This window comes from Fulmarus glacialis, unplaced genomic scaffold (genome assembly GCF_000690835.1).
Source record: "Fulmarus glacialis isolate BGI_N327 unplaced genomic scaffold, ASM69083v1 scaffold5544, whole genome shotgun sequence".
Taxonomy (NCBI): Eukaryota; Metazoa; Chordata; class Aves; order Procellariiformes; family Procellariidae; genus Fulmarus; species Fulmarus glacialis.
Window position 1 is genome coordinate 1,756 of NW_009208544.1, and position 20,490 is coordinate 22,245.

Below are 20,490 nucleotides of genomic sequence, written 5' to 3' on the forward strand. Positions count from 1 at the left end.
CAGTACTCAAAATTATCAAAGTTTTGTCAGTAAAAATTCCTTTATTCACTTTCAGAACTTATTTAGGTCAACTTCTTAAAAAAGAATCACAGTAACCTCCTGTTTCAAAGTATGTTGAATCTGATATATTCATGTATAATTTTTAATATGTTGTGTCCGTAGCTTGCAAATGGTTGTTCAAATGTATTACATTATAGGGAGTCTGTTCCGGTTGTCCCAGGAGACATCATTCATTTAGAAGGGGAGTGTAGCTCCGGTACCTGGGTCATAAATGATCAGTCTGGATACCTGGTTCTTTACCCAGATCTGCTGCTTTCTGGCACTACAATATCAAATAGTATTCGATGTATGAGAAGAGCAGTGCTGAGTGAAAGGTTTAGGGTAAGTGTTAATTCTAGAGCATCAAGCCTATTAATGGGTTACTGTTCCATTGAGACCGGTGGTTTAGCTCAATACTAAAACTGGCCGAGATGCTGTATTGCAAAATGTCGTTATTAGCTATTCATAATGTTTACAACATAGAATACTTTAGAATGGAAACTGTCTGTCTCTGGTTGAAATTCCTGTGTTTTTTGAGAATTGCGGCTGAAATAATCCTGTATTCTTAATACAGCTAATGGGACAAAAAAATGGTCTTCCCACTTAAAATTCTGGCAACTTTTTTGATAATCTCTTGACACATTTTGCGTGGATATGAATCCTTTGTGAGAGATGTGCCGCTTGTCAACCATATGAAAACATAACCACACTTGGCCAAGCTAAAAGCCTCTGCAAAAACCAGCCAATTCAGTTAAGAATTGGTGTGGGCAAACTCTGGAATCTGAATCCAGCTGCTAGAACTTGGAAAGAGGAAAAGTTTCTTGTTGTAGTGACCTTGCTGATATGTGAAAGGCAGAGAAGCAACAGCTGCCAGTTTCAGCTGAGGAAAACTTCCAGACGTGGTAGGAGTATAAATCCAAATGGGCAAGGGAATTGTGATGGAGTGGTAAACAGGCTGGCTGGGAGCCTGTGACTGAAACAAGAAAATTAAGTACTGGAGATTAAGACTCTGAAATGGTGTCAGCCCTTCATTAGAGGAGTAATGGGAATAAACTAATCGTTTGGAAGGGACAATGCAGAGGGTCCTGACTCTGGGATAACACCATCCACCAGTTGTGAGTGCAACCCACAAGTGCCAGGTCTGTAAAAGATACCAGTAAGTACTGAAACCACAGTGATTAGATTTCCAGTTGTTTGGTGGTGGCTCATGCAGAGATCATAACTTACTACCACTTTCAATTCTTACGAGTCTGCAGAGTCCTGGTGATGGTTAGATGGGTTTCTGAGCCATTTTGGTGATACTTGGAATCATTTTGTGTGAGTTGGTAACACACAGGAGACTGCTATGTGCAAAAAATATCTGTAAGATAGTAAAGGTAAGTATTTGCATTAGGAAATACTGCTGTTAATACTGCCCACAGGGAAAACTTGCTCAAAATTCATTTTAATCTGTGCCTTTGTTTCTCACCTGTCAATCACAAAAGGGTTGTATCCTAATATTATCAGGGTTGGGATAAAAATAAGATAAAGCAATAGGAGAGACCCATTTCAATTTGGCTGTTTTCACAGTCAGGTTTGAATAGATACTAATTAGTGAGGTGAAAGCTCTTACAATCTTGCAATTAAAGAAGTGCAGTCCATCACGTGCAGCAAATAAAGACCAGAAATTTTGTAGAAAAGTTGGCATGAAGTGGGCGTAAATCTTCATGTGTATGTATGTATATATGTGTGTTCTATAACATCTGTTGCAGGGCTCTGAGTCTGGTTCGCGCCAAACACTCATTGGTACAATTCTTCATGAAATTTTCCAGCAATCGGTAACAAATAACTTGGCACAAGAAAAAGTAGAAGAACTCGCAAATAAGATTGTGTATGGACAAAAGTATCTCAAAGAAATGTAAGTAGCATTGCAGGTGTCTTTTATGTTTGGAAGGCAGGGTAGGAACACTTGAACTAGCAGATAAAGTTCTAATTTTAAAAATGTAGCACTAGTATTGGGAGAATATTCTGCCAAATGACCTTGCTTAATGAAACTTGGGTATCTTTTAGTAAGATAATTCCCTGTTTCATAATGTAATTTAATTTGCCTTCCCTGCTGAGCTGCTTCTATAGATCTGAACTATGCTTCTGGAGTAACTATATTTATGGGTTTCTTTTCTTTCAGGCCAAACAGGTTGGAGTGTTTGTGCCTGTAACCTTAGATTTCCAGGCATCTCCCAAAGCTGAGTTAAATGTGACGAGCATAATTAATTTTGATCTCAGGAGATAAACTAGAAACTTGTGACTGACCAAGCATTGCATTGAGATGTCTGATATTTTCATGTTCTGTATCAGCTTACTTAATGGCTCAGTTGTTAGAGAGCCTTTAATTTATTTTCTCTGCAAAGCTGATAGAAATCCTAGCCAAATTAATAGTCTTCATATTTCCATCATAAAAGGGCAAGATGAATGGCTGTCGGTTTTAAGATTATACTGCAGACTTGATGAAAATCTAATTCAAGTCATGTAAAAAAATTGTATCTAGAATATTATAAATTATGTGTTGGGCAATGTCAGTATCTGTTAGCCCCAGACGAGTTGGAAGATAAAATTCTAATAAGATTTATTATTCTAGTTCTGTTATGAACGTAGGTATTTTGAATTGTGACTGCTAAGATTGCTTAAAGGCTTTTGTGTTACTCGGGGCCTCTCTGTTTGAAACCGTTGATTTGCAATTCCTCTTTGCCTATGTAGGCTACTATTTGTTGGGACTGAAAAGTAAGTTACGTAAGTCTGGCTTTGCACTTGTATCAACCTTTTTGTGCAAAACCCACTTGTATTTCTCTGTTGCTGTAGAATAATGACATTATTTCCAGTGAATGCCAGCACTAAATTATCTAATGCCACATGATTAGGTTCTGTTTAATAAGACTTCTGCTTTCTTGTGTATTTGTAACTGTAGCAACTGCAGAGGATCATGATTCCTTTCCAATTAAAATGGTCTGAAGCCTGTCAAAATGTATGTGAATACCAAGTAGCAGATCAGTGTATTCAGACAAAAAGCAAATGGTCTTTTTAAATTTTTTTTAATGTTTTCAATTTTGCATAAAGCATAGGAATAGCCATTTTAAAATGCGTGAGTCTGGTATTCCTTTCTTGCAGTCTATTAGTTTTGTTTCATCACATCTACTGTGCTGATGCTTTCATTGTGCTACACCTGTCGTTTCAAAAGTTACATCAGAAACGAACATAGTGTGTTCCATCTCTTGTAATGGATGTTCAGTTACAGTTTTATGAATTAATCAATTGAGTTAAACCTTAATAAATCTGTCATTATCTACAATTTATAGGTGTTTATTAAAACTTGACAGTTATTTCCATTGATCTTGTTGCTACTTGAGACAAAATCTTGTTAATACCAGCAGCAAATCTAATACTTCAGTCTCCTTAATGTGCATGGCTTTATTTTTTAGGTATCACTTAAATCTGAAACAAACAGAAATAATGCAGGAAGTGGAAGAATATTTGCCATCATTTTTTAAATGGGCGGAAGACTTCATGCACAATCCAGCTAACCAAAATAAAATGCAACTAAAACTGTAAGAAGCCAGAATTAAAAGTTAAAACTCTTCTAAGTTGTATATCTTGTTTGGTTCGCTTTTAATTTTTAGAACAACACTTTGAATGCAAGTGTGTTCAGTGATATGGAGCTAATTCATGGCCTCGCTGCCAAAATAGCTGATCTTGAGCTGCATGTTTAGCTGCCGTTGTGAGTAGTGGGGAAGACATTAAGACTGAGGGTGAACTGACATAAAAAAATCTTATTTGTTTTAAAATCCTTGTAAACAGTGTGGTACAAAGTAGAAATTTTAGTAATTAGAAAAGCAAGCATATTTGATCTACTGACTAAGCTAGAAGTTATTGTAAATATGTGCAAGACTAGAAATCAGAATGTGAAACTACTTATTAATCAAATGTGATTCTTCACTAAGATAACAGTTTATCAGTGAAATGGTGGTTTTACTCAACTGCTGCTGAGCTCTTCTTGTCTATGGCTTCTTGCTGTTAATGGTAATAGCCATAGGGTGTTAAAGTTTCAGTGAAATGGCAGGTCTGAGTAAAATCTATACGCTACTTTCCAGTGTGTATCATTAAACTTTTTGAAGAAACGAAGTGTTTTAGAGTGTGGTTATTCAGAAAAAGCCAAAAACTATTAAAACCAGTTTAAGATTCTTTTTTAACTTTGAAACTTAGGTGAATAGCAAAACCACATGCCAATGTGCAATTTAAGGTAACTTTCTGGTATGATGCTTCCTCTGTTAATGGGAGGATAGTCTGAGTGAGACTCAATGCACTTTATTTGTAAAGTTAGTGCCTAAAGAGCACTTACAATGCAAAAATAGTAAATATTTAATTGCAACACATTTTAATATTTAAATATTAAGAATTAAGGGAAATTGTTAACTTCTGGTTTAATTTTTGTCCTAGGTCAAGTGGTGAAAAACCAGAAGATTTCTCTTCTAAGGTAGAGATTGTAGATATCTTAGACATTGAAGAGAATATCTGGTCTCCCAGGTTTGGGTTGAAGGGAAAGATTGATGTTACAGCGAGGGTGAAAATCCATCGCCAGTCTGGAGTACAGTCTAGGATAATGCCGTTAGAGCTCAAGTCTGGCAAGGAATCTAACTCCATAGAGCACAGAAGTCAGGTACAAAAACCAAATGTCTAATTTCACTATCATGTATACTTTTTTATTTTATTAGACGACCTATTTTGTCTTATGAATGTGAAACAGTTTGTTTTTATGTGGTGTAATCTAGATTTATGGATGGCAGATCCTGGCATGTCCAAAGCTACTGATACAAAATGAAAGTGAACTGGGGAGTGAGATGTATGTACACTTACCACTTTCAAACACATTTATGTTCTCTTCTTACTATATTCAAGTATTAGGTTGAGGCAAACAGCTTCAGGAATTAGTGTCGTACATCTTTCCAGATAGCTGGCCTGATCTAGAGGTAGTAGCCTTGTTATAAGCTTTTGTTAAGGAAGATGCATTTTAATTGAAATTGTTGGTTAGGTGCTTACTACTGATGGCTTCTAGGTTACTTGTAGTAGTAATGGCTGCTTAACCATATAAACTATGGAAAAGCTAAATACAGCTTATAACCTATTTTGGTTTTAATACATTGTAATAAGTTTATATATAATGTTTGCAGGTTATTCTGTATACACTGTTGAATTTAGAACGGAGAGTAGATCCTGAAGCTGGATTTCTTCTTTATCTTAAAACTGGTACTATGTACCCTGTTTCTGGAGCTCGCATGGACCGAAGAGGTAAAGTTGTTCCCCTTCCCCAGAAACCATAATTATTTTAATTAAAATGCAACATTTTAGTAATAGTTATAAGGTTTACTCTCAGGAACATATCTATACTTGGAGATGTATCACTTGCTATAATGTTACTAATTCCAATAAGCTTATGTTAAAAACTTAATTGTTTTATTAATACTCCACTAGGACTTTGCTATATGAATACTCACTTCTTAGCTGACTAAAAAGTTGATGGCTAGTTTTAAGTTAGAAATTATTACCAACAAAGCCAAAAACATCAGCTTAGTTTGTTCTTTTCTTGACAGAATTAATGAAGTTAAGAAACCATGTGGCCTTCTACTTAACGCACAGTACGTATAAATCTGCCGTGGGAAGACAGCAGTCACAGCTTGCTGCTTTGCCTCCTGTAATTGATGATGGCCAAGCCTGTAAATATTGCTCCCAAAACCACAATTGCTTTCTATACGGCAGGTAAAAAAAGTTTGACTCCTGTTTTTACATAAGCTTGAATAACTGTAGCTTTTGATACTGTGATTTCATTTTTGTGGTTGACAGTTTCTTACTTCTTTATTGAGGACTCTTGCACCCCAAAAGAATGTTCCGTAGACCCCACTGCAACTTTTATAGTGCAAGTCCCTGATCTCGCAGAGACTTAATGTGTTTGCTCAGATACACTTTCTGCGAGACAAAATCTGAGATAAGTCTCAACAAAGTACTTGATGATGATAACAGATTTCTGTTATATCTAAGTTGATAATAATTATGATTTTAAAAAGCTATATTCTTGCAACTCTTTGAAATGGGCGGTCTTTTGAGGCTGAATTATGGCTGGATAACAATTCTCTCACTTTGACTCTGTAGAAGATTGTTTCCCTGTAGGGTATCACACAAGTAATGATACAGTGGTATTACTCTGCTGAAGTGTTATTGCATCTCCTGTTAAAGAGAAGTCATGAGCAAATACTTGATAAATTTTCACATAAAGTTATTGAATTGTTTTAAAAACTGTTATAAGTTTTAGTCTTGTCTTTATGCTGCACAAAAAACAGAACCAAAATTGTATACTGAAGAGATCACATGAAATATGTTAGAACAGGAGAGCTTTTGGGGTGATCTTGTGTAAATATAATGCTTGATTGTTTTTAAAGTTGTAGGGGTAAAAGTGTATGTTGAGGGAGCTAGCTTTGTGGGCATACATGATATGTTTTTGTAAACTAGTTTTTGTGAAATATTACTTCTAATATTCAGTTGTTACAGCAACAGGATTATTACTAACTGGGTAGCTATTCACTTCTGAACTAACTTTTCTCTTTGGTTGCATTTTGTATACGTGATTAGGTATAATATCTATTGATACTTAGTTTTGAGATAAATTGACTTGAAGTCTGCTTGTGTATTAACTATTAAATCCCCTTCACTTAGCTAAATCTCAATATAGTATTCGTATGTTACAAAAAAGGGATAAAAAAATCAACTATCTAAATGTATACAGTACTATCCTTGAAATGTCTTTAATTGGCCTTTGACTAACTTACTGTCCTTATTAATTCAAAATCATAGAGATGATGTAAAGTTACTAATATGAGATTGTTCATATGAACAAAGGATACAGATTTAACTTTATTTCAGTGATGATAGATTAATCTATCTGCTATGTTACAGTATGTATTTAAATTGGCATTATGTACATATAGACTTGTAAGGAAAAAGATACAAGTTGACTCTTTACTGTGTTTGGTTCTACTCCTAGAGCTGTAGAACAAAAGATGGCCAGTGTGTCTTTTCCTCCTGCTATGGTACCCATTATTGAAAGAGAGACCCAGCACCTGAAACCCTCCCACTTAGAGTATTTCAGCCTGTGGTATCTAATGTTAACCTTGGAGCTGCAAAATGGAGAAGGTAAAAAGGGATACAAAAATATATGGATGATACCTTCTTTGGAAAGGTAAGATGGAATTTCTAACCTGGTACAAATTATGCTCCCTTCAGTAACTGGAAACGAGGCATTGTCAACTTGTGTTTTCAATACAAGGAAAACTAGGTGTGTTCTAGTGCTTGTAGAAGTAGTCAAATATGCTGCTTGCTTAGGTAGGTTTTTTGTGACATGTGGCCTAATGGAGACATCAGCCTACTAGATTTATTGGTTTTGTATTTGCAATATGATATTTGGTTTTTGTTGTTGTGAAGACTCACATAGGAAGTATCAAACTGCAGCCTCAGTCTTCAGAAGCAAAAGTGATATAATTCTGTTTCGTTTGTGTCTCTGGGGGCTGAGGCTGGGTGCTGACTGTGAGCCTAGCTCATTGCACTGGTTTCCTGAGGGTTTACTTGACAAAGAAAGATGCATTTTTGGACTGTACTTCTAGCTGTGGCTATGAATGTGGATAAAAGCAAACTAAAGGCTGCTCTTGGCTGAAGTAGCATGTTATTATACATCACCTAGTCCAGCAGCTGTGGAAAAAACAATTGGTGGTTTGTAGGCCCATTTCAGGGCATCTGTAGAAGTGAAATGTAGCTGAGTTGTTTTAAGTAAAACAAGCAACTCCATAAGCAAATATGGAACATCTTAGTGAAGTGGATCCATACATTTCAGTATTTGTTTTTTAACAGGAAATTATAGATAACTTTAGCCTAAATATCAGAGTCTGTTCTTGGAACAAGTACATGGGTTCTACATATTTTTACAATTATTTTCTGGTCAAAGTGGCTGTTGTAAAGTGACTGTTTAATCTTCCTGGTTCTTGTTGTATGTGTTTGGGTTGTTATTTTTTGTTTGGGGATTTTTTTGGTTTTGTTTTTGTGTTTTGGTTTTGGTGATTGGTTGTGGGTGATGTGGTTTTTTTACTTGTGATTTGTTGTGTTTTTTTTTTTTCAATATTGCTTTTTCTGAGAGGGTCTTAATATTCAAATATATTTCTTTTTCTAATATGTTTTGGTGGTTGGTTGTGGGTGATGTGGTTTTTTTTACTTGTGATTTGTTGTTTGTTTTTTTTTTTCAATATTGCTCTTACTGAGAGGATCTTAATATTCAAATATATTTCTTTTTCTAATATCTTCACAGAGAGAAGGCTGGAGATTGTGTTGGAAACATGATCAGAATTGATCAAGTGCAGGAAATTTCTGAGGGACAGTATCTACACCTTTTCCAACGTAAAAATGGTGCCATACCTGGAACAAACCTCTTGGTTGGTGACAGAGTGGTTGTGAGTGGAGAGGAAAATGGTTTACTTGGTTTGGCTACTGGATATGTTAGAGAAGTCAGTGTGACAAAAATCTCCTGTTTGTTGGGCAGGTAATAGAACAAAAGGAAAAATATCTGTTTGAAGACACTATGATACTGGCTTCAGGAAGGGCACTTCTAGGTGTCCAAAAAGCTCTGACATGGTCTGACTCTTCTTGCTGGGCTGGGGGAAGTACCCCTTGGAAATTCTTGTATCTTGATTGAAAATGTCAATACTTGGTCGGTGTACATACCTGTCTATTTAACTACGTTGTTTGAGTAAAAGTATGCTTGCAAACTCCATTTACTTATGTCTCCAGCATGAGACTATATGGATACTGTGATTGCTATGTTAATAGTAACTTTCATTATTCAGACTATGTTGTCTTTAAATTGGGCTCTGATCATGTTTTATTTAGATCAGTTAGTAGTGTGTGTTCTAGCTATTGCTTCATTCTGGGACCTCTAGGGGGTATCACTTAACACTTATTACTAAGTCTTTAATCATCAACATGCTGCTTGTCAACAGAATTTTTTCCATGTTACTGTCATCCTTCAGGAATTTGTCAAACCTCCCCAAGAACACCGTATTTAGGTTGGATCACGAAGAAGGAGATTTTGGTATAGGAGTTCCCTTTGAAAACCTTTCTAAATTGATGAAAGATTCCCCAGTCAGGTATGAAAAAATCAAATTAATTTCACACTTTCAGTATTTTCAGATAAAGTTTCTCAACTGGTAACTTTTGATTCTTATTTTTTTTTATCCATAGTGAAAGGCTCCGCAACTTGATAATTGACTTCCACAAACCACGTTTTATTCAGCATTTGAGCTCTGTCCTTCCTCCAGAAGCAAAGGAAACTGTTGCAAATATTTTAAAGGGTACAAAGTGGTTTTCCCCACAATTGTCTGTTTAGTATGTCTCTATAGCCAAAGCATTTATGACAGTAAATATAAGGGTATTTTCCTACTTTGGAGTCTAGTGATAGTTTTCGGCTTAAAAATTAAAACCAAGTTCTTACCTTGCATGTCTTCCTGTGATTAAATTAGTCATAAACTAGTTGGAAGACATGACCAGATATTTGATTAGAACTTTATTTTACTTTTATTAGTTGCTGCAGCTTGCAGTTTCAAATAAAGTGCCATATGACTACCTCTCTAACCTTTACAAAAGGAAGGAACAGGGAGCAGGGAAGGCTCTTGGCATAGAGGAAGCAGACTTTGAGGGAGTGGAAGGAGATGGGCTTTGGTGTGAGCGTTCACTTGTATAATAACTCTTGCTGACTGTTGGCTACTCTGTAGCGTGGGATGCTTTGTGGCACTCCTTTTTTTTTTTTTTTTCCTTTAAAAAAAAAAATCAAACCAAAATTTGTTTAGGTATTTGGCAGTGTCTCATTCGGTGAAAAAACTTCATAGTTCTCTGACAGAGTTGTCTGTGAAAACACAAACTTAATGGAATTCCCTTAGAGCAAATAGAACTTTTTATAAAAACTCAGTCTAAAGACTGAAAGATGTGTCTTGTTGCTTTGAGGACTACTTCAAATATGAATTTTGCCCAGCTTCCTGGAAAACTGCTGAAAGGATAGAAAATGAGGAAGTTACTCTGAAACTCAAGAGCGACTGATTAGGAAGTACTGGAAGACAGGGAGAACTCTGTCTTCCCGTACTTGCAAGCCATATATTTTGTTTACAGAAAGGCAGCGATAAACCTAGACGTCTCTAACTTTTTTACTTGAGCTTTGCCTAGTCCAAATAGCTGGAACGTGCTGCCTATTTGCATCAGACTAGGGAAGAACAGCTCTGATATAATGTTTCTTCTAATCAAGATGATGCTATATGTGCAGTACATTTCCCTTTGCTGTGAGCCATGTGTTTGAACATGAAAGTGGGTATGGTAAAATAGAAATGCGCGTACAAGATATCATATGGAGGTGGTAATTTAGGATATTAGAAAAAAGTCACAAAAGATCTAAGAATAAAGATGTCTTCAGTGATTTATTTCTAGGACTGTAGTGCAGACCTTGTACTACTTGTCTGTGTATTGTGTTTAATATCATTACTTCATTAGAACCTACAGACTTACTCTGCTCAATTCTTTTCTTTAAGGGCTTTAGTGGAGGAGGAAACTATAGTTTTGTTTTATTAACTTTAGCAATTATTATAATGATTATGAAGTATAGACATGAATTTTTATTTTTCTTCTTTAAAGGTCTGAATAAGCCTCAGAAACAGGCAATGAAACAAGTGCTACTTTCAAAAGACTACACACTTATTGTGGGTATGCCTGGAACAGGAAAAACTACTACAATATGTGCTCTAGTAAGATCATGTACCTTGATGTTTAAATTTCTTTGGTGAGATTTGGAGGAGGGCATTAAACAAACTGTGTATATACTGTCCAAAATTAATTGTCATGACTTAGTCTACTGGTGTCTGCATAATTTCAAAGAAGAAAACATTTCTTTTTACTTAAGAACTTATATTTGGTAGAACTAAAAATGTATTTTGTGGAGTTTGTGGAGGATTCTCTTTTGCTTGTGTAGGAATATATGTGGGAGGGAGGAGACTGAAGTGTGATATTTAATCACTTCTGTGACACTTGAAAATTCTTTGACCCCAAGTGTCAGCAAGCCCTCAAATCCTGAGTTATAGCTCAAAAATAGGGACTCCTTGGGGAAGTCAGTAACTTGTCCATTGTAAATTGTATAAACCCACGGTGCTAAAGCTATGTGCAGCCTGGTAGCCATCTCCTCTAGTTGGTGGTTCTCCTTCCCCAGGAATGGACTGCAGGAGCGTACTGGATTCAGGCGATGGGCTGAGTGAGTTTTTCTTGAAATAGCAATGTCATCTAACTTCCAGTTGTCGTCAACTCGTGGGGAAAGAGGAGGCTGGAGAGCAAGTAGCTGCTGCTATTATCAGATTCATTCCACTGAATTTGTTGTGGCTAAATTGTCATGGAGAACAGTTTGTGGGAATGGGCTGCATGACTTCTTCTTACAGTGGGGGTCTTTAGAGTACAGTTCCTTCTTTTCAGTGCAGTTTGTGAGTGTGCATGGATGTTCTTAGCTCTCGCTGTTTGCAGCATGCATAGTAAGCCTGCTGTTTGAGAACCATCAGATCTGTTGCCCAAATTGCTTTGACAATAGCTAACTAGCAGATCTGGCTGGCAAGACTGATATAAATGAAGTCATACTTGTTCTTGGCTTCTTCTGAAACTTCTTGGGTTTTTTTACTCAGTCAAACAAGGGATTGCTGATTCTTGTATGTAAACTAATATTTCTTTCTCTTTTCTTTCCCTTTTCCACTCGTTAGGTGAGAATTCTTTCTGCTTGTGGCTTCAGTGTTCTTCTGACTAGTTTTACACACACTGCTGTAGACAATATCCTGCTAAAGCTAGCCAAATTCAAAGTTGGTTTCTTGCGCTTGGGACGAGCTCAGAAAGTTCATCCAGACATACAGAAATTTACAGAAGAAGAAATTTGCAGGTCCAAATCAATTAAATCTGTAACGGATTTGGAAGAGGTCTATAGCAGTCAGGTAAGAAAAGTGTTTTTGCTAGCCCTGCAAAATATTAAGGATAATTACAATTAGTATTCTGGTTGTTCAGATGCTGCAGAGAAGGAACTCAGAGAGGAGGATGTGTTACTGGTGTGAGAAATCTGAGCTGAAAAAGATACTCGATTTCTGCATCACTTCAATTTCTTTATAGCCAATAATGACCAATATTAACAGTCTGAAAGTTAAAAATAATTTTTTATGTCTACATAAAATAACTAATCATTGTAAGTAATTATTCCCAAAGACTCCAGTGCTTTTATCTGACATCTTGTGTTGGATTGTTTACATATATATCCTCTCCTAAAGTGTGGTTCCTTGACAGATTTATCCATTAAGGGGGTGGTGATTAACTGCTGCAACCTCCTTTATCTTTATTCACATATTGTTCCTGTTTGTCCCTTTTCCCCTCCCACTTGTGCTAGTTGTGCCATTTGTACAATCGGAGGGTGGGGAAGAGGAAGAGTGTGTGCTGTGGAGCTGGTCCGGTCAAACACTAATTTCTGATTGAAAGAATGCCTGTGTGAATGTTAGTGCTGCCTGTGTGAATGTTAATGCAAAGGACCGTAATGGGAGCTGGGTAAACTGAGTCAGTAGCAGGTTCAAATTAAATTTGTTGAAAGAATGAAGCTTCATGGTAGTTGGAGTAAATGCCAACATTGCAAAAGCCACCATTTACTTTTTTGTTGATGGACGTTGCAGGGAAATGATTGAAGTCGTAAGGGAAGTGACTTAACGTTTCATATTTTAATCATTTCAGATTGTAGTGGAAGCACAAAGATGGGAAGAATTGTGCTGCTGTTGATTTATCTTTTTGGAATTAAAAAAAAACCGAACCAAAACACGTAGTTTTTTAAGGTGGTCACTTCAGCACACTCCATGAATTGTATATGCATAGAACCTGATATCGCTCTGAACACATGGCAGGAGCGAGTTATTTACTACAGTCTGTTCTAGAGCTGTTTTTTCTTTGTCATTTGCAATTGATGCAAGAATATGTGAGGCCAGTATGTATGCAAGGTGTGCTGGTCTGATTTCAAGGATTAATAATTTGATTTATTTTATCTTACATTTTAGTTCAGTTTAATGGGAAAGATTATTTTTTTCTCTTAACCTTGAAAATGTAGTGCTAAAGGATATAAGATGTATCTTATCATTAAAGTGTGTCTCAATTTTCAGCCAGTGGTAGCAACGTCTTGCATGGGAGTGAATCACCCCATCTTTGTTCAGAAGCAATTTGATTTCTGTATAGTTGATGAAGCTTCCCAAATAAGCCAGCTCATCTGTTTGGGCCCGCTATTCTGCTCCAAAAGGTTCGTGCTGGTAGGGGATCATCAGCAGCTGCCTCCACTTGTACTGAACGCAGAAGCAAGGTAAGATAAAATGCTGCTGGACAATTATTAGTAACATGAATTCTGCCAAGCCTCTTGCAGTATTTTGCCTGACACATTTTTGTTTTGTTTTTTTTTTCCCCATTTGTTTTGTAACAGAGATCTTGGCATGAGTGAAAGCTTATGCCTGACACTGTTTTGTTTTTTTTTTTCCCCCGTTTGTTTTGTAACAGAGATCTTGGCATGAGTGAAAGCTTATTTAAAAGGCTGGAACAAAACCAAAATGCTGTTGTCCAATTAACTGTGCAATACAGAATGAATAGGTATTTTAAACCTTTATTTATTACACTGAGATTTTTAATGTGGGATTGAAACAGCAAGATTTGATGCTTTTTCTTGTTTTTTAAATCTTTAGTAAAATTATGTCACTGAGTAACATGTTAGTGTATGAAGGCAAACTGGAATGTGGCTCAGAGAAGGTGTCAAATGCTACTGTTAACTTGCCCAACCTAAAAAAATTGAAACTGGAGCTTGCAGATGCTTCAAGAACATGGTTGAAAGAAGTACTTGATCCAGACACACCTGTGTGTTTTCTGAACACAGAGAAGGTAAAGTTTGTTAAGTTCTCCTTTCAAAATTGTATTTTTGATGCAAGTTCTCAATACAGTCAACATGTAAAACTTCATACATCTTAGGTAGGGTAAAATATGTAACTTTAAAAAATGGTTTTGTAGTTACATGTAAAATGTGCGAAAATGTTGTTAATATAGCTGATCAGTTCGGGGGGTACAACTACTGCTGGAAACATTGCGTATAGCTGATCAATTGGGGGGGTACAACTACTGCTGGAAACATTGCATCTAAGAGCAGCTGAAAAGTTTAATTCAGATAATATTTCAGAAAATATTGAATGTACTATAAACTTTGTTCTCATGTACAGAATGTAGCTCAAGGTGTGTAGCCATATTGGATGCCCTTGCAACTGTAGAATGACCTCATTTCCAGCGACTGAGGGCCAGTGGTGTCTAAGCTGTGTGCCAGTGGCAGGAATAATTGTAATTCTCAATTGAATTTTACAGTGTGAAGAAGGAGTAAGTTGGTTTAGATAGAGACTCAAATTTTTACCAGGGAAAAAACCCTCTAGAATGGATAAAAATTATGCAAAGAAACTGACTTCTGGGTTAAAATGAAGAGGAGTTTAAATGCACGTGGAAAAAGATTAATAAATTAGTACATATTTGTGGTCTGTAGAACTTGCTGTCACTGTAGTTAGTGACTGGATTATGAAGATTTGAGTTTATCTTCCTCTCTAACAGGTTTTATGTTGATTCCTATTAATACTGTGTTTTGCCATCAACTGATGATCTGTTATGCTGACCCTGGAAAGAACTCCCCAATCTGTGCTCTCCAGGACATTCTACAGGATTAATTTTTTTTATAGCAATTCTGATAGAATCTCTTCAATGGTCTAAAAAGAAAACACAGTGTTTACTTTAGTGACTTAGAGAAGCTTCTAAAAATGCGTAAATTAAACAGGGGGACCTTTTCCAGGCATACCTCAATAGCTGCTGTCCCTTTCACAGAGAAGCAGACAAGTGGTCAGACAACAGGGGAGATGTTTGTTCCAACAGGAAACTGGCTGATACGCTGTTCAGCTATTAATCAGACCAAAATTGGTAATGTGAAAGCTAGAGTTTTTGTTCCATTTTAATTTTTTTCTTCCCTAGAAAGCCCATCTGGAGTATAAGACAGGTGTTCTGTTTGTAGAACCAGCAGGAAAGTTTCACTTTCCAAAATACTCTTGGTTTTGTTGAGACATTAGGCAATGATGTCATATCTCTTTTTGGATTTCCTGTCAAAACTCCAGGTATTGTGGTAGTCGGGGGGGGGGGGGGGGGGGGGGGGGGGGGGAAACCCAACCCAACCCCCCCCACCAAACACAATCAAACAAAACCAGCATTTATTTTATTTTCTTTGACTTTATAGTGTCTTTTCCCTGTATACTGTTGTTCGTAGTGTAACCAAGAAAAGCTTCTGAAGAAACATACTTGGGGGGGATACAAGAAAGGAGAAAGGAAAGGAAAAAATATCATGTGACACCACTAGGAAGCTTGCATTTATTATGCTTACTTTTTGAAAAAAGAAAAAAGCCTCTATTGTTTTCTGTTTAATAATGTGACGTGTTTGTGACAGTCATTGGAAATCTGTTTGTTCCTTTTCTGCCAAACCCTGTGTCAGTCTGCACTTCCTTTGACAGCTTGGGTCTGAATGTTGAAAAACTATATCCTTAATTTAATGCCAGTCTTCTGAGTAATTCTAGGCTAAAGTTATTTTTGTTGGGTTTTTTTGGTATACTATGCAAACATAATAAATATAAATGTAAGCACGGGTTATCATAAACATGACCTAGCTTTTGGAACTTTTTTCCTCTAAAATAGTTTTTGTATAGTTTTTGGCTACATTAATGCTAGTGTGGATAGAAACCAACTGTTCATTAAAACAGTGCTTTTCTGCTTGAAGAAAACTTGAGCACGTGCAAGTTTGGAGCCTTCTTAGGTGTGATGTTTTCAGAATGGTGAATTTAAAAAAAACCAAACAAACAACAAAACAAACAAACAAACAAAAAACCGAAAACAGGCCACCAAAAAAAACCCCAGAACAAAAACCCCAAATCCAACAACAAAAAAACAAATAGCACAGCTATAACAGTATAGCTCTTAGTTCAGTTGTGGTATGACAGATCATAACAACAGTTAGATTGAGTGTATGATGGCAGTGTAAAAACAAGTTAGCTTACAGTAAGGATTAAGCTGTGTAGCTGTTAAGGCACAAGCTATGGACAAACTGCTTTTTTGGAAAAGGCAATGGAATCTTCCAAGGAAGATATTTTCTGCTTCTGTAATCTACAGAACATACTGAAAACACACTATGTCATGCAAAAGAAGCTTGGAGGATATGTTACAGAAAAATATGATTCTTGCTGAAGTATGTAGTACCCTACTTAAGCAGCACAATACAGACTACTTTTTTTTGCATGTGGCTGGAATCCTAAAATAAACTTGTGAATGCAGTAGCCTACTATTAATATATATGTGCTGCCTTGAGAAGACTGCTGTATAGAGTTGCAGCGGGGTCGCATATGGGTTTGACAAGCTCTATTAAATTTGTTTTTTTCATTTGCAGTGCATTAGTGTGCTAGGCATTGAACATAGATTACACTTAATGAGCTACCCAGTCAGTTGAATTCCTGGATTTGTGAAGCTTTTGATGCATATTGTACGCTGTCAGATTCTATACATGTGCAGTGGTACTGTTCTAGCAAGCAGATACCACTTACCTGGAGTACTCTTACAGACATTAACTACGTATTACTTTACCCACACATTAAACATTATAGTGATCTCCAGATTCAGCCATTCAGATGATACTGGGGTGGTTGTTCAGAGAAGTAAAACTGGTTGTAATAGGATTCTGAGGGTATTGCTTTAAGTCAGACTATACCACCTCCCATTTTAAATGTCAATACTGTCATAAAAATTTAGAAGGAAAACTGAACAAAGTGGCATCTAAGAAAACAAAGTTGATGTATGTAACTAGTATTAGAGGCAAATAGTGGAATAGATAAAGTAGTAAATGGCAGTAAATGAGTAAGGTAGTACATGGAATTCAGAGCTGGAAAGCAGTTAGTGTATGCTCAGTTTTAGACTGTTCTTAAATAAAGAGGTTTGTTACTTGACCCCAGATGTTTAGCTGCATGCCAGTTTACTAGGAGGATAACATCAGGGACTTGTTCATTGCTAATGATACTACTTAAACTTTAGAGAAGGCAAGAGCTAAGCAAAGAGAATAAATTATAAAACTGTGATACTGAAATGACAAGAGCTTACATTCTAAGCTTGTTCCTGGCTTTCTGATCTCATTCATACATGATGCAGGGAAAGGGAGTTAATAGTTAAGAAATGGTAAATTCAGTGAATACTTTTTAAAAAAAAAATTGGAAGTTAAATATAGTACTACCATTTTGGATAGTTCCTCCTGTAGTTTTAAATGTAGGCTTTCAAACATAAAAAAAAAGTAATCCTTTCTGCCATGGAAATAGGGAAAATTCACTGTAAACATCGTTGTAAGGAAAGCCTTAAAACAGAAGTCCCATGTAAAATATAGTTTGCTCTTTTACCTTGTCAGGCTGGGAAATGTCCATTTTTTTCATATGATGTATATTGTGTGAACTGTGAAGTCAGATGATCAAGCTCTGGCAGTTTCTTAAGGTGACTTGCTAGTACTAGAAACTCATTTCAGCAGATTGTTTCAACTTGTTTTGCAAATGCAATATTCTGAATATTCTTTACAGTATAGGCTCTTACACTCTGTAAAATTTAGCATTTAGCCTTTTTTTTTGTATTAAAACTGTTACTATAAAAACATGTACGATACGGTGAGTTAGGAATCAGAATATATTATGCCATTGTAAACAGCAAAAGTAATTATTTTCCATTTATATTTTTAAAGGTCCCAGCACCAGAACATGCAGAAAAAGGTGGTGTAAGTAATGTGACAGAAGCTAAACTAGTACTCTTCCTCACATCCTTATTTATTAAGGTATCTTTTACTCTATTACTTTGTTTGGAGGGACAGCTTTATAATTAGTCACTTCTATATTGCTATAGTAATGGCAACTATATGTATTCGGTTATTCTTTGAGGGATAACCTTAAGGATAAACTGAAGGTTGGCTACATGTCAGTATAGTGAGGAGCTTGAGGTCTGCATTCAGTTCCCTGTCCTTTGCCTGACTGGATTTGGGATGCAAAAAAAGCTGGATGCCAAATTCTTTCAAGAGGTGAGGACTTTCTTGTGAGGGAGGGGAGAGGATTTTCCTTTCTTCCTTATTTCATCCAGTCACCTTCAGGAGTAGTACAGACTAGGAGTTCTGAATGTTCACCTCGCAGTTTGAGAAAGAAAGAAAAATGAGGATTTCAAGGATAGCTGTCTTTGTGCTGGGTTAAGACAAAGCTTGGGAGCCTGCAGTAACTAGTATTTTCTATTTTCTTTAGTTAATACTAGTATACTTAGAGTTCCGTTGACGACTTAGGATAGATAAAATATCTTACAGCACTGTTTAAAAAAAAAAAAAAACAACAAACACCTTGAGTGTCTTCTGACAGAAATGAGTATTGCAAGCTAACTGCAGTGACAATTCTTTTTTTCTTCTGTTTCTTCTTCATTCAGGCTGGCTGTAAACCTTCAGACATTGGCGTTATATCACCGTACAGACATCAATTAAAAATTGTAAACCTTCAGACATTGGTATTATATCACCGTACAGACATCAATTAAAAACAATCACTGATTTGATGGCAAAATTGAAGGAGAACAGAGTGGAAGTCAACACAGTAGACAAATACCAAGGAAGAGACAAAAGTATCATAATTGTATCTTTTGTCAGGAACAGTAATGATGAAAATGTAAGTTGATCATATTAACTTTGTTTCAGTCAATTCTAGTAGTGAAAACACTCATTTTCAAAATGCATCTATCTACATTAAATTCTGAAATTTAAGGAGGAAAAATAAAAGCAAGTTACGTTTATTTAACAGCTTGGCGCCCTCTTGAAGGACTGGCGACGCCTTAATGTTGCTATCACAAGAGCCAAGCACAAACTAATCATGGTGGGCTGTGTTCCATCCCTGTGCCGCTACCCTCCTTTAGAGAAGCTGCTCTGCCATTTGCAGTCTGAGGCAATGATATCCTTTTTCTCGACCCTGTTTTGTGAAAGGGGAGAGGTAAGATTGACTTACTGAGATTTGAGATAAGGATGGGAGGATCTTTAATTATTTAGGTTATACTTTTAAAACTGATTGGCAACACAGTGCAAAATGTCCTAATTAAATAGGCCAAAATATACTTGAGACCAAGCTAATAGATGGATTTAGAACCTTCACTGTCTTCAAAACTAGAAAAAGTCCATGCTGATTTGCAAGTCAACTTTGACAATTTTTTTTAATTTTGAGGCCTGAATTTTTAATGCTTAACGCTTTTGCTTTTTTTTCTGTGATCATCCTAGTTTCTTGGCATCTCGATGTCAGTGTGATTTGTTTTCCTCAGAAATACCGTGCATTTAAACACATTTAAACACCGTGCATTCCCTCTGGTGAGGGAATGGTTCGTGAATAATGTTGCTAGAATAGAAAATGTCGTAACTTTCAGATGACTTGTTAATTTTTTCTTTCTCTCTGGCATTGTGTAGAGTTTGATCTACTTATGGCTGTTTCCATCTTCTATTTCAATAGGAAAGGCCTCGTTTTCTGCTTTCTTTGCAAACACCAATACATATTCAAACAGGTTTTGTGTTTTTGTGAAAGCGGTATGTTGTGCTTGAGAACTACTTCCTTAACTTGCTACATCTTCAATCTTCCAGCAGGGGCTCATGAAAGTATCCACAAGTGTAACATTTTATGATTGTGAAGATGGAGAGTTTTACAGGCACTTGTGCATTTTCTTCTGGTGCTGCTCAATGTAAATAACTTGTTAGTGTGGTACGAGTCCTGACGTGCACTGGTTAATCTGAATGAAGCGAAAAACAGAAATCACATTCAATTATTTTAAAGGTTTTCTTTCAGTAAAATAACAATACAGATTTATTTCTTTAAGCTGATTGTTAGGCTGGTCGTTTTAGTACCGGTGTACTTGTAACAAACCAGAAATACAAAGTGTTATGTTCCTTCAGATACTGGATAGCTACTTCAATATTCACTTTTATCTTGATAAGCAGTTATCTGCATAAGTGAATGGGGAAACACTTGAGGCGGGGGGGGATCGCTAAACGAATGTCGCATTGAGTCATAGTTTTCTGAGCTCAGTTTGATTTTAAAGACTTTAAAATGTAGTTTACATACAGTAATTCCACTTATTAGAATTCCTAATTAAGATGCTGTATTGTGCTGTTTGGGAAAAAATTAGGAAAAACTTCTTTCTCTCCTTCAAAGCCTCATGTTCTCCTTTAAAGTGTACTTCTGCTTTTTTTTAAAATACTGA

General features: G+C 36.3%; 1 protein-coding gene across 1 annotated transcript in view; it reads left to right on the forward strand.

The window, feature by feature from the left end:
• DNA2 (DNA replication helicase/nuclease 2) overlaps positions 1–20,062 on the forward strand; it is a gene marked incomplete at its 5' end in the record, with an annotated part of 20,951 nt that extends 889 nt beyond the window's left edge. The window contains 19 exons of the mRNA XM_009576517.1: positions 198–381; positions 1,791–1,936; positions 3,492–3,617; positions 4,507–4,726; positions 5,238–5,355; positions 5,658–5,823; positions 7,103–7,297; positions 8,414–8,644; positions 9,132–9,248; positions 9,343–9,452; positions 10,780–10,889; positions 11,883–12,107; positions 13,305–13,498; positions 13,690–13,779; positions 13,872–14,064; positions 18,685–18,705; positions 18,759–18,920; positions 19,053–19,199; positions 19,858–20,062. Coding sequence (XP_009574812.1) covers positions 198–381; positions 1,791–1,936; positions 3,492–3,617; positions 4,507–4,726; positions 5,238–5,355; positions 5,658–5,823; positions 7,103–7,297; positions 8,414–8,644; positions 9,132–9,248; positions 9,343–9,452; positions 10,780–10,889; positions 11,883–12,107; positions 13,305–13,498; positions 13,690–13,779; positions 13,872–14,064; positions 18,685–18,705; positions 18,759–18,920; positions 19,053–19,199; positions 19,858–19,914 — 2,812 coding nt within the window. The remainder of the gene's footprint in view (positions 1–197; positions 382–1,790; positions 1,937–3,491; positions 3,618–4,506; positions 4,727–5,237; positions 5,356–5,657; positions 5,824–7,102; positions 7,298–8,413; positions 8,645–9,131; positions 9,249–9,342; positions 9,453–10,779; positions 10,890–11,882; positions 12,108–13,304; positions 13,499–13,689; positions 13,780–13,871; positions 14,065–18,684; positions 18,706–18,758; positions 18,921–19,052; positions 19,200–19,857) is intronic.
• Positions 20,063–20,490: the final 428 nt, after the last annotated feature.